This window comes from Ipomoea triloba, chromosome 4 (genome assembly GCF_003576645.1).
Source record: "Ipomoea triloba cultivar NCNSP0323 chromosome 4, ASM357664v1".
Taxonomy (NCBI): Eukaryota; Viridiplantae; Streptophyta; class Magnoliopsida; order Solanales; family Convolvulaceae; genus Ipomoea; species Ipomoea triloba.
Window position 1 is genome coordinate 35,611,475 of NC_044919.1, and position 13,912 is coordinate 35,625,386.

At 31.1% G+C, this 13,912-nt stretch overlaps 1 protein-coding gene across 1 annotated transcript; it reads left to right on the forward strand.

Annotated features, from left to right (window-relative positions):
• Positions 1–4,167: 4,167 nt before the first annotated feature.
• LOC116017622 (cyclin-dependent protein kinase inhibitor SMR9-like) lies at positions 4,168–4,988 on the forward strand. Its single transcript, XM_031258238.1, has one exon. The coding sequence runs from the start codon at positions 4,344–4,346 to the stop codon at positions 4,707–4,709; it is 366 nt and encodes a 121-aa protein (XP_031114098.1). The 5' UTR covers positions 4,168–4,343; the 3' UTR covers positions 4,710–4,988.
• The last annotated feature ends 8,924 nt before the right edge of the window (positions 4,989–13,912 follow it).

Below are 13,912 nucleotides of genomic sequence, written 5' to 3' on the forward strand. Positions count from 1 at the left end.
TTTCAGCATTTCTTACTATTTCATTTGTACCATTCCATGCCTCACTCACCAAACTATAGAATATGGAGTATTATATTTTGGAAACGGCACCAATGTTGATCTTTGGCCTTGGTTACGGAATAGTCTTAAATCCTAGGCCAACTGCCCCACTTTTAGGGGTATTTATAATTCAGCAAGGGAATTCTTAGGTCAACTGCCCACTTTTTGAGATGTCTACAATTCGGCGAGGGAATTAGTCATTATGTTTGATAGTGAAAATTCTGAGTTAATGCTTTGCTATAATCATCTAGGTTAAAAGTTTGAGTTAATGCTTCTCCCAAAAGATTGAATCCCCAACACTAAGGGTCCCCACGCTATGGACCTTTGCTCACTGCGCCTAAGGAACCCCCTCTACCGCTAGTGAAAGTCGATCCCTGATCTCTTTTGCCAAACTTCACTCCTTTGACCAGTTGACTTAGGGGTGTGGTTGTAACCAAACGACGTCAATGGATGGATCCTTGGCTACATAGTAGATTTAAATTCGCAGGCCAGCTATCCCACTTTTAAGGTGTCTATAATTCAACGAGGGAATTAGCTGTGTCAAAGCATAATCTTCTAGATGGATCAATCCTTAACACTACAGAATCCACTTAAATCATCAGACCAACTACTCTTAGGTGCCTATAATTTAGCGAAGAAATTAACTGTGTCGAAAACTGCTTTGCTATAATCATCTTAAGTTAAAAGTGATTAGCGAATGAAAGAGTACTAGATTCTCATTGGATTCAGAGAAGGATATATATGATCATACCTTATTTCCATGGAGACAATAGATGCAAAAAAAACAAAACATAATACGTCAAAAGATGTGGGAGTTTGATGGGAATGGACAAGAGATGCAGCAAAAGCAAAGCTCATTTGGATCAGACTTGAGAGTGGGATCTAATTAATGTGAACAACTCAAATAGTAGTTTATGGAAACCAAAGTTCAAAAAAGTCAGTGAAATGCACGTGTGGTGTGGCTGAAAGCCATGCAGCTGACATCTATGAATGAAGGTTAGCCTGCACCCTTGTCAAGTATCCAAAGCCCAAAATATTCTATACTAACAATTTTATTACTATATATTATTCTGTTAGGCAAAACAGCTGACCAGATGACTCCATTTGCTAAAATATTGGCTCTGAATTGGACCGACATAGATAGTTACCGCCACCTCTCACAAATTTAAAAATTAATAAATGTATTATTGGGGTCAATTCCTTTTTTGAGTGTTCCAAGGGCATTGAACAATATATTTACTTCAATCCTTATACAGTATATATAAACATTTACCCGTAGAAGAAGGGTTAAACACACTTGCCAGTAATGACTTAAAGATTATTATTATTTAATTTAGATAATCACAAATTAAAATACAGCAAAAATTATATTTATTTATACATAATAATAATAACCAAAAACCGTTCATAAATAGCCCTAAATGTTAGTGCATGACACTGTTACTGTTAATATGTATTATTTTATATAGAGTTAATAACTTCCATGGTTCTTCAAGTATTTAGGTATTATATATCATCAAACATAATTTAAATTCAAATATAAAATAACTAGCAAATGTCTTTTGAGTATCAAAAGATGGCCACCTATGGTCTTCCGTTAACAAAGGCGTTAAATTGACATTAAATTGAAGGGAGAACATGTCATTTCATATACAACTTCTTCCTTTTAACCCTAAGTCATATATGCCAGTAGCAAATTAATTATAAACCCTTAAAAAAATGATCAAATAGACAATCAAACAACACATATTAAAATTACAATTGAACTTAAAATGACATGTTTATTTGATCTTTGTTGACTTGACGGTTATCTTATTAAAAAATTAATTTTTTAAATTTATTTTAATAATTTAGAATACAGGTCAAATATGTCATCGAACTACACGTGAAACTACAATTAGGCTATCTAACTCAAAAAAATGCAATTGAATCCCGAAATATTACAAAAGCATGCAATTGAACCTAAAATGACATGTTTACTTAGAGTTTGCTGACGTGACAATTACCTTATTATTTTATTTTTTTTACATTTATTTTAATAATTTTAAATAAAATAAAATTAAAAAAAAAATGCAACCCCTTTCACGCCTTAGCTTCATCTTCACCGAAGACGAAGAACATACCTTCATCTCCGGTAGAGATGAAGGCCCGGGGGGTCCCATTTTTTTTATTTTATTTTATTTTATTTAAAATTATTAGGATAAATTTTAAAAATTAATCTTTTAGTAAGGTAAATGCCATGCTAGTAAAGACCTGATAAACATATTATTTTAGGTTCAATTACAGTTTTGTGTAATTGTGTGTAGTTTGATTGATGGCCTATTTGATTCAATTTTGTTCTTTTTTCAAAATTTTACAATTAGCTTGCTACTTGCACATATGTCTTAGGATTAAAAGGGAAAGATGTGTATAAATTCCATGTTTACTCTTCAATTTAACGCATTTGCTAACGGAAAATCATAGGTGATCATTTTTTTATACTCGGAGAACATTTGATAGTCATTTTATAGTTGGATGATGTTTGGTGGTAATACCCCTAAATACACGAATGACCATTGGAGGTATTACTCTTTAGATAATAAAGTTGATTTAGAAAGGCATTTGCATCAAGTATTCACTTGGTCAACTTTAATTTCTTTTTTTTTTAATTAAAAATTCAAAACGAAAATAATATATGAACTAATCATTATCTCAGATTCTCAGCTAATACTTTATCATAATTCTTTAAAAACTTAATATTAAATATTAACCCAACTAATGTCTTATTAAATTAAATATTTTATCTAAACTAATCATTATCTCATCTAATATTTTAATTTTTTAAAATAGTAATCATAATAAAATTAAAGTCATTATTATACAATAGCATTACAATTATGTTCTATTGTTGATTCTTAGGGATTTCAATAATATCCTTGGCCATTTAATATAGGGAAAATGACACTTTTTCCCCCTATGTTATGTGCATATAGCACTTTTCCCCCCTGTGTTATTAAAGTGGCTGTTTTTCCCCCTAAAATGTTAAAGTGGCATTTTTACCCTTAAAAATAATTATTCATTTATTTTTCTTCTCCAACAAATTATTACTTATATGTATGCATGGATGATCACGATTCGGTTCGAACCTAACCAAACACTGTAGCAATAATCATACCGAAATAGTATGGACGGTTCTGGTTACAATTCAGAACCGAAAAAAATAAAATTAAATAATTGTTGAACCGTGAACCGGAACTGAACCACAGTCATATATAGTGAAAATGATCAAACACTCATTTTGATAAATCGGTATGTTTCGATTACAATTTCGATTTTGAACCGTCAATCAAAACTTATTTATTTATTTATTTTAATTTTATTTCTTATTTAAAAATAATCTAAATTCAACAATTATTTTATTTTATTTTTTCGGTTCTGAATCGTAACCGTAACTATCGTCCATACTATTTAAGTTTAATTGCTACAGTGTTCGATTATGTTCGTATCGAACTGTGATATTCCATACATATTAGTAATAATTGGTTGGAGAATAAAAATAAATGAAATAATTATTTTTAAGGACAAAAATGTCAATTTAACATTATAGGGGGAAAAACTACCACTTTAAAATAACTTAGGGGGGAAAACTACCACTTTAATAACAAAGGAGGAAAAAGTGTTATATGCACATAACATAGGGGGGAAAAATGCCATTTTCCCTTTAATATATAGGTATAAGTTCCATTAGCATTTTAAACGGAAAAAAAAAATTCTTCAAAAAAAAATAATTATAATCAAATTAAATGATAATATAATAATATGAAATATTTGAACTTTAAGTAGAAATAAATTAAAATTTTATTAAAGCTAAATCTTTTCAATGACAAATAGTCTCATGTAATAGTTGCCTGGGTCTAAATAGTAGCCGGGGAAGAATATTCCAATTATTGTGCTAACCTTAAATAACCTTCCTTTTTTTTTTTTTTGAAAACTTAAATAACCTTCCTTAATTTAAGCGAAGTTAATATACCTAAACGGGCAATGGGCAGGCTGCCCGAATCGCGTCTCATCCCGTCATTCATAATCATATTCATAGATACATATAAACCCTACTTACCGTCCCCCACTGCCCACTACTCGCATCAAACCAAACAAATCCCACTATCTTTTTCGCTTTCTTCTTCTTCTTCTATATATAACCCAAGAAGAAGAAGCTTTGCTTTTCCTACTCTTCTAATCTTTTCTACAACTGTACGTACAGTGAATCCACACAACTAAATTAAAGCTTTCTGTTTTAATTTCTGTCTCTTTTTTCCCCCTCCAAAATGGGTCCTTCTTGTAGACGAAGAAAGCCCAAAAGGTCAAGAAAATCCACGGCGTTTAAATCTTCGCCGCCGCCGTCCAAGGCGGCGGCCTCTGAGGATTCGGCGAAGAACGGCGGCGATCATGAAGGGGACGGCGGCGGCGGCATAGGAGCTGCGGATGACGTGTGCTCGACGCCGAAAGCGGAGAGGTTTCGGATTCCGGCGATGGACACGTGCCCTCCGGCGCCGAAGAAGCGGAGGGTGATGACGAGTTGGCCGCCGCCGTCGTTGCGGCGGAGTAGTAATACTCCGCCCGTCGCGTTCTTTGCTCCGCCGGATATCGAGCTCTTCTTTTACTTCGCGCTTCGCGGCGGCGTCTCAGTTTGAATATAATGCTAAGAAAGAAAAGCAGTACTCATGTTAATTAGCTTTAATGGAATAACAATCTTTTTTTTTTTTTTTTCATTTGATCATTGACTAGTTGTGTGAGAATGAGGTTTTGTTGATGATTATTGAGTGAGAATAGAATAGAAGCAAGTTTTAGCCCCTTTTTTGCTTGTGCTAATTTGTTTGTTTAGATTATTATTTCTCTTTATTGCTTGTTTAATTTGTGTGTAGGACATACTACATTTTAAATATCTTAATGTAGTGCTGACTTTTGGGTCTTGAAGAGTGCAGTATCCATTGCCCATTGGGTATATTTGGTTGTGTGCCTAATTTTATCTTAATTTCGACTTACCAACTCTAATTAGCAGTTGGCATCTAGCTCTACGATTGTACTGTATAATCTAATAAAATAACTCACTTATCATTATATCAGAAGTTATAGCTAGTAGTGAAAATTTTTTTAGTAAAATTTTTATTAAATTTCATGTTTCGAATGTTTTGATGATAGGATACTGTTGTACCGAACTTCTATATATGATGTTGTGTGGCATCATCATCATCTTGATTGACACTTAAATTTTTTTTAGTAATATTTGGGGTTGATTTAGTAGTTTAAAATAATACTTTGGGTAAAAAGTAATCTTAAATATACTCCAAATTAATGAAATTATTCAATCATAGAAATACATCTCTGTTGTTCTTTGACCATGTTAAAAGGCTTCCTGAAAGGGGTTTCTCCCCATATTCCATTTCAAGAAAAATCATTCTGAAAAAGTATTGAAAAAAAAAACCTTATAGTTTTAGGTGAGATGGATCAAATTTTATTGAAAGTTAAATCTATCTTATATATATTTTCACCCAAGAAGATGATAGGTATACTTGGGAAAATATGAACCACACATTTTTCTAAAACATTATATTTACGGTGGTTAAAAAATTGTTACGGAACTTGAAGGTTTTAGTGTGATATATAAAAATAGAAATAAAGGTTAATTAGGCCACTAAACTGCACACTAAACTAAAATCGATAACTGACACATCAGATAAACAAGTCATTTTGGATTAAATTGCATGAGTTTGTGTTGTTCTACATGGACCCAATTACATTTTTTTTAGTCCGATAGCCTAATTACAATTTGGTGTGCAGTTCAGTGGTCTATTTTATCATTTTTTCTTAAAAATTTACTTTGATTATCAGTGGGACAACAGGTGAACAAGTACTAGATAATGAAAAAGCTAGGAGATGAAAGTAAGTACTTCACTCCGATGATGTTTGTTTAGGGGGGAAGTATATTGTACACATGAAGAGGTAGAGGACTGAGCATAGCATAGCTTTGTTTTTAATATTGAAAGGTGAGATGATTGTGTCAGATTGTGTGTCTGACCATACCCAACATTATTTAGGGGAATCCAATGAAAGGGCTCGTGCGGCTTGTGATCATTATTGTATGTGAGAATCTTTCTATTCATTTCGATCAATCATTTTTATCTTTATTTCTCTACGCGCCCTATTCTTCTTTTATATATTTTTTCATGTACTAAGTAACTTCTTAATTCTGGAAAAATGATTATGAACCCAAGCTGTAGGATGCTTATTTGATTCATCATATCATTTCATCTTTCATGATGATGGAAGATATATAATGCATGAGTGCAAGTTATATAAATACCAAATAATTGTTAATTGTTAAATATGCATCATCATAGTTTCTTGAATGGTCAGGCAAGGCCAATTTTTTTTATTTGTGTAGTCCTGTGCGGGTAAATAAGTAAGGTCCTATTAAAGTATAAATAAACTGTGAATTGAAGAAAAGTGATTCGCGTGATTATTACGGAGTGAATTTTTTTTTTTTGAATAATACGTAGTAGAATTTAGATCAGTCATGAAAATTTAATTTTGAGCCAATATAATCACAAATACATATACTAACAATTGGGCCAGGGCTGAATTAGGGGCCTCCAAAATTTTGGGGCCCTGTGCTGTTGCTCACCTTGCGCGCCTTAAAATCCGGCCCTGGGTCAAGGTATACTCGGGATCACTTTAATTTCAGCCAAATTGATCAAACAATTGACTTGATAAGTACAAGGTTCTAACTTCAACTCATCATGCCGCCAAAGTTGTTTATTGACTTTCTTGGTTTGAGCATGTCAGGTATGGACAGTTTCTTGGTTTGAGCATGTCAAGTATGGACAGCCTATATTGATTTACCTCCTTGTTGTCTTTCGCCGGTTAAGGTCACAAGAAAGACTTCACTCAGAGCGCAGTGATTGCTGATTTTTTTCGTAAATCAAAATTATAATCAAGTTAGGTTGGGTAAAATCATCTCTGAATTATGGAAGTGTCGAAGTGTTTATGGTCATTATGCTTAATCCTGTGATAATGAATAGTTTTTTTGGCACTAATAATTTTAATGAATATAATGTATGCATGCCAATTATGTTCTAAATTTAATTATATTATTAAGCTCATGCCCTATATATGTTCTAAAACATGATTGCTTCTAGACAATGATAATTATAGTTAGTGTGGACGATAAGTTATTATTATTCTCATAATAATGTAATAACTGATCGTTATATGATCATTCATATATATATTTTTTTTTTTCTTGAAGTTGGTATGCGGGCTAGTTCGTGGGCTGGCCCGCAAAAATTAAAGCTCGCGATGGGATGGCCCATCTTGCTTTGATACTTCGGCCCTACAGATATGTATATGTTTAAATGAACATGTAATAATAGAATTAAAATAATATTTTAGTGTTTATTATTATATAATGTATTTTATTTATTCAATCATGCTCCACCCACTATTACTAAGTCACCATTTTAGGATTATTGCAAATAAACGGGGTTTACTCAATGTGCATCCTCAAATAGTAATTCTAAGTATCTCTCATAATCCAAAATAAATACTACGTAATAACTATTTGTATCTACTCCAAATATAACTAATAATTGTTGAGTACTAAAATTTAATCGATAACGATTTTGGAGTAAATAAACAATAATAAAAATGGCCTCTACATCTATAATGGTAAAATATTAAATATTATTTTTATTATTAAGTAATCAAATTATTGTTAACTACTTTTTAAATTTTGAATTAATAGTAATATCAATTTTGATTATTAAATAAGGAAGTGACACAAGCATTAATATCAAAATGTCAATCTATATTAACTAGTATAGAAAAGGTGGGTTATATATTATTGTAATGGTATCGTTCACGGTTCACCTAATACAATTACAATCAATATAACCTAATTGACATATAGATTTCCTCTGAATATGGTTAAGTCTCACCTAACCACATTTATTATAAATCATTCATATATATTTGTCCGAGGATAAGGTTTACATGCACCAAATCCACTTTACAAAAGTAAGAATTACGTGGATAACACGAATGGATAAAACATAATTTTTGTATAAAAAATTATGAATTTGATTGTTATTAATACTTTATTTTTAGGTTGAGTTCATCGCATAAGTGTTCGTATAATTTGTAAGTTATTATGCAGAAATATTAATTCCAAGTTTTTCGATCCTGTCATCTAACAAAAACTACAAAATTACTGTACGAACCGACAATTCACGCAGAGCTACTTAAACTGCGGCAAAATTGGTGCAACTAAATTAACGGCAAATTAAATTCCTTCTACAAGGCAAAATTAGCTAAATACTCCACACCTAATTTGTGTTGAACGAGACAATAGCACTGTGCCAAGTTGTGTTGTGCATAAATTAATTTATAACTAGGAACAAATAATTTTTGTCAAAAAGAAAAAAAAAACTAGGAACAAATAACAAATTTTGTTGTTTTATGGGAAAAATGTATTTTTAGTTTTTAGATTGTTCTTTATTAGTTTAGTCTCTAATTGTTTACTGTTGCAATATATATCTCTAACTAACTCTTCAAAAAGTAAGTTAACACTAACTGTTTTTGAAGAGTTAAGTAAATATTGCAACGGTAAACAGTTAGGGTCTAAAGCAGCTAGTAAGAAACAATCGAGAGATTAAAAATGTGTTTTTCCCTTGTTTATTTCATAATTTGGATCTTTTAAAAAAATCCGTCCCGTCCAACAAACAATCACCTCTCGCCAGTGCCTTCTTCACAAGGACATCCACAACACGATTTTGCTACCTAAAAACATGTCTAACGGTGATGTCCCAATAATCCTTGGCCAACAACTCTTTACATTCATCAATGATTAAAAATTGTTAGTACTACAGATAACAGATTAGCTATTTGCTTTATTTTAACGTTGTGATGGAATATCCAGGATAGGAATCATTCCAACACAACAGATAAATATACTGAGAATTAACAGAATTGAACATTATGAGACTGTTAAAGTAGAGCTGGGCAATGCAAAAAATGTCAAAGTTGTTGTTTTGTGCATGTCTGAGATGGGCAAAGGGGCAATCATTGCCATAAATTACATGATTGATGAGTGTATAAAAGAAGATGCACAAGTAGTGGATTGGTAAAGCTTTAGCTTTTACTATCTATACTACTCTGTATGAGCAGTGGCTTTTAGAATTCTTATAATTGTACGTAGACCACAGGCCATGGGATGAGAAGCCTTTTATTATTGTTGTGGACCATCTTATGTTTATATTCCTCTTTGCTTTTCATTTGTTTTATAATTACAATTTAGATGAGATTTTTAGTGTGAATTGAAGTGACATTTTATTTATTAAGAAAAAAGATTTTAGACCAAAAGTGTATTGATAGGTACTCCGTATATATTATTCGCTAATTGTGAGGATATTGAAAATTTTAAAGCAATTTAATAAAGTATGTACTAGAGTTTTGCTCACGGTGCACAAGAAGCCCCCTTATTGTTATTGGTGAAACTCAATCTCTGATCTCTTCTCCTAAACTTCACCCTCTGATCAGTTGAACTGCCAACTAGGACAAATTAAGTATTTTCTACTTACCATGACACGGTTTTGTTTTGGTTCAATTCTTTCCATGTATATCTTTGGCTTCCCCACTTGACCGCCAATGTTTAAGAGCAATTGGTGGGACAAAGTTCGATCCTTTCTTACGCGTGTGTATGATTATTATATTTCCTGAATTTTAGCTAAATAATTTACTTTGGTAAAGGTTTGATCATTACTTAGAAAATTACTTTATTACTGTTTTTTATTGTAAATTTTTAAGTTGATCTAAGTATGTATATGCCAAAGACCTTGTGGTCCAGTGGCACCCGGTGTCTCGGAAAACACTCTCATGGGATTTATTATAATTAACCCATTTTTTTAATGTTGAATTTCAACTTTAATTATTCCTTTAATGATGACATTAATTTGTCTCAAATTTTAACCATAATTTTTCTTCAACGTTTGTAACTCTTTAAATGAGAACCTCAGCCACTTGGGACCCCAATGGAGCTAATCATTATTAATGCAGATAGGTGTACATGAACTGTCCAAAACCTAGCCTGTTTAGTGTGGAAATTTATTTACTTCATTCTCCAAATGTTTTTTTTTAATATAGCAATTGTTAATAAAAAAAAAATTATTTTCTGTATTTTCAAAATTTTGACTACTGAACTGGGACCTAAATGTTGGTTGGTACGTTTGTTGAGTTATTTGGGACCTCAGCTGGTTGAGAGAATAACCGGTGATCATACTTTGGCATCATTCTGCAGATTTTTTTATTTTTTATTTTTTTTTATTTTGGCTTTCTGTTACTTGTATACAGAGATTCTTTACTTTTTGGTATATGCAGTTTTGTGCAGCTTAGATAGGCTGATTTCTTATTCATTGGTTAGGTTGTCCTTTGCTACACTGGTATGTGGTCATGTTTTGGTAGAGGGTTTTGTCATTTATAGGAAAAATTGTATTTTTAATCATTGAGTTATAAAGTAACGGTGATCACAAGTTTTATATTATAGGTGTTATATAATTTGGTTAAAAAATTAATATAAATGTTTGGTTAAATTAACTTTTTGTAACTCTAAAATGCTCAAAACAACTTTTTCAATTAACTTTTTTAGAAAAGAAATCATACCAAATAGCTATCAGCTAACAACTAATTTACCAAACACCTTTCTACAATTAGCTAATGTTATCAACTAACTAGTCATATCGTATAACCAATAAGCTGCTAGCAATCATTTACCAAACAGGGCCATTGTGTTATATTTTTTCTTTATATTATTTATTAACTAGTCATTTTTAGTTAATCATAACAAATATGAAACGTTCGACTTTAGTATTTTAAAGATACATGCATGTTTAGTGTACTGTAGGTTTATTCTTAATATACTATCTAAAAAGTAAATCTTGAGTACATTAAAATTGAATGTTTAGTATACTAAAAATAAACATTTATCAATAGTCTACATTGCGATGTGGTGCATATATAGTCCACAATATAATTTCCTGTAAAAACATTATCTATTACTTTCGAAAATATTATTATTGAACATGTAATTAGACATGCATGTACTTAACTACTTATAGATGCTTAATTTACGTAAAACTACTAATTAATATTATATACAATCGTAGTAGAATTATGCAATGTTATTTTAGAACTGTATATTCTTATTATAATTAATAACTAAAAATAAATTCTAGGTGAAAATAAATCAATTATCTAATTTGTTTTTTGAGCAAAAAAATAAGGTGTATGCCTTTATTATTTGTTGATGGGGGGTGGGTGGTAGCCTGGTAGGGGGTGGATTCCTTGAAATAAGGATTGGTGCATTGGGTTAAATAGTGCTAGTGCATATGGATTGATGCCTTGATTTCTCCTAAAGTTTACACACTTCTATTCCTAATTTTTAGACTTATTCTCCTTATTGAATTGTTAAGTACTAATAAATCTCTTTTTTTATGCAACAAAACGAATGATTAAGTTGGTGAAACTTGATTCTTATTAAAAGTCACAAATTTAATTCTTACCAATATCTTCACGATTGAGTCTTCATAATACAAGGTTTTTCTTATGCGATTTATGGATAATTATGAAACTGTCCAATTATGTGACTTGCGGTGCTAATAGCTAGCTAATAAGATCTCACATCGACTCAACAAGAGATTGTTGAATTGTAATTAAGTGGGAGTTAAATCTTCACTCATGAGCTAACTTGAGTTTATTACCGAAATGGTCCATCGACTATTGCGGAATAACCAATTTGGTGCTCGACAATTTTTCGTGCCCAATTAAGTCCTTCGACTTTGAAAAATTTAATCAATTTGGTCCTCCGTTTATTTTGCCGTTAAACATCCGTTAAATCGGGACCAAATCGGTAATTTTGCTATAGTCAAGAGACCAAATTGGTAATTAATTTTTCATTGAAATGGTCCCCTGACTATAGCAAAATTACCAATTTGGTTCTGATTTGACGTATGTTTAACGGCAAAATAGACGGAGGGCCAAATTGGTTAAATTTTTCAAATTCGAGGGACTTAATTGGATACGAAAAATTGTCAAGGACTAAATTGGTAATTTCGCAATAGTTGAGGGATCATTTCGGTAATAAACTCAGCTAACTTTTATGGTTAAATTAGGGTGCTGGAGTGAAAGCTATCCAGAATGAAACCGTCCATTCACCCGGTGTCGAGAAGAGTCCGGAACTTCGCTTGAGTGCCGTAGCATTAGCTTGGCCCTCACAAAATTGATCACCCACCAACTAACCTCTAGTAAATTACACCTCAGTGATCTTGTCATATTTTGTGTAGCTTATGTATTCTGTTTCGTACTTTTTGGTATAGCAGCAAAAAAAAAAAACTTAATCAGATAAAGAATGTATGTATGAATTTGGTTACCCAAATATTAATGCTAATCCTTGGTTGTAAGAGGGAATATTTATTTAGCACCTAAGAACATGAGAGCCCCCACAATTAAGCATGGACTAAAAGAATGATAGTGTTTTAATTTAAAGTTTGATGTTTTTAATGCAAAACACTTTTCAATAATCCCAGGTAACACACAGGGAAATTCAAACTTATATACATCTTCCCTTTTTATTTGATTTAACAAGAATTTCTGCGCGATGCATACTTTTCTAGAATCCGAGGTTGCCTCATCTCTTTCACAAAGCTAAGGAATTGAAGAACGAGGATCCTTCACTTTTGGGTCAAACATTACTTGACAATTAACTGTTTATTTCGTGCCTACATCCATGCTTTATCTTTTTTCTTCAATAAATTTTATGGATTTTATTTTCCTTCTATCGACTTTTTTTTTAATTATTATTTTTTTTTAAAGAAAAACAACAAGCTAGGCTTCTAATCCTTAGGCCCAATTTAGTGAAAATGCGTTACTTAATTAGTCTCTAGCAAATTATATAATGGACCAAGGTCTACAATGGACCAGGATATATCTTGCATTGTTATTGTATACCTAAGTCAAAAATAATTTTCTGATTCTGTATCTATAGTACAATGGACCAATTTCATAATCTCTTTCCATTTTATAAATAAGTTTATTAATTGGACAAATTTTTTATTTTTCACTTTTTAGTATTATTCCGCCAATTCTATATATTGATTAGTACGAAGTGTTACCTAAAGATCAGTTAGTATTTGACACTTGTGACGAAGACATATTACGGATGAGAGTCACAAAGGCAAAAGTGAATGCATCCACTATTTAATTTCTTGTCTTTTATGAACAAAATTGATTCCCAAGAGTACAAAATTAAATCTATATATATATATTAAAACAGAAGTGCTAGTTTTCCCGCTCATTTTAGACCAAAAATTTTGAAATCGGTCAACATAATATTATATAATAATTCCTTATTAGAAATTTTAGCCTTTCTTATCATTCCTTATTTATAGTTAAACTTGACAAAATATTCAAAATATGATTCCATTCCTTATTATACACGGAAATTAATGAAATATTTTATTCAATTCCATTCCTGTATGGATTCCTTATTTATGTACATATATTAACAATCAAATTACTATATGATGTATATTAAAGTAATAAAAAAAATTACTATATTATGTTACGTAATTATTATCTTGATAATATTCAAAAAAAAATTTAAACAATCAAATTACTATATGATGTATATTATAGTATTCAAAAAAAATATTACTATATTATGTTAATGTACGTAATTAAATTCTTCTCATGATAATATTCAAAAAATAAAAATTCCAACAATCAAATTACTATATGATGTATATTATAGTATTAAAAAAATATTACTATATTATGTTAATGTACG

What these genes read in the sequence shown, in the direction of transcription:
- LOC116017622 (XM_031258238.1), top strand. Translation starts at nt 4,344, where the DNA reads ATGGGTCCTTCTTGTAGACGAAGAAAGCCCAAAAGGTCAAGAAAATCC.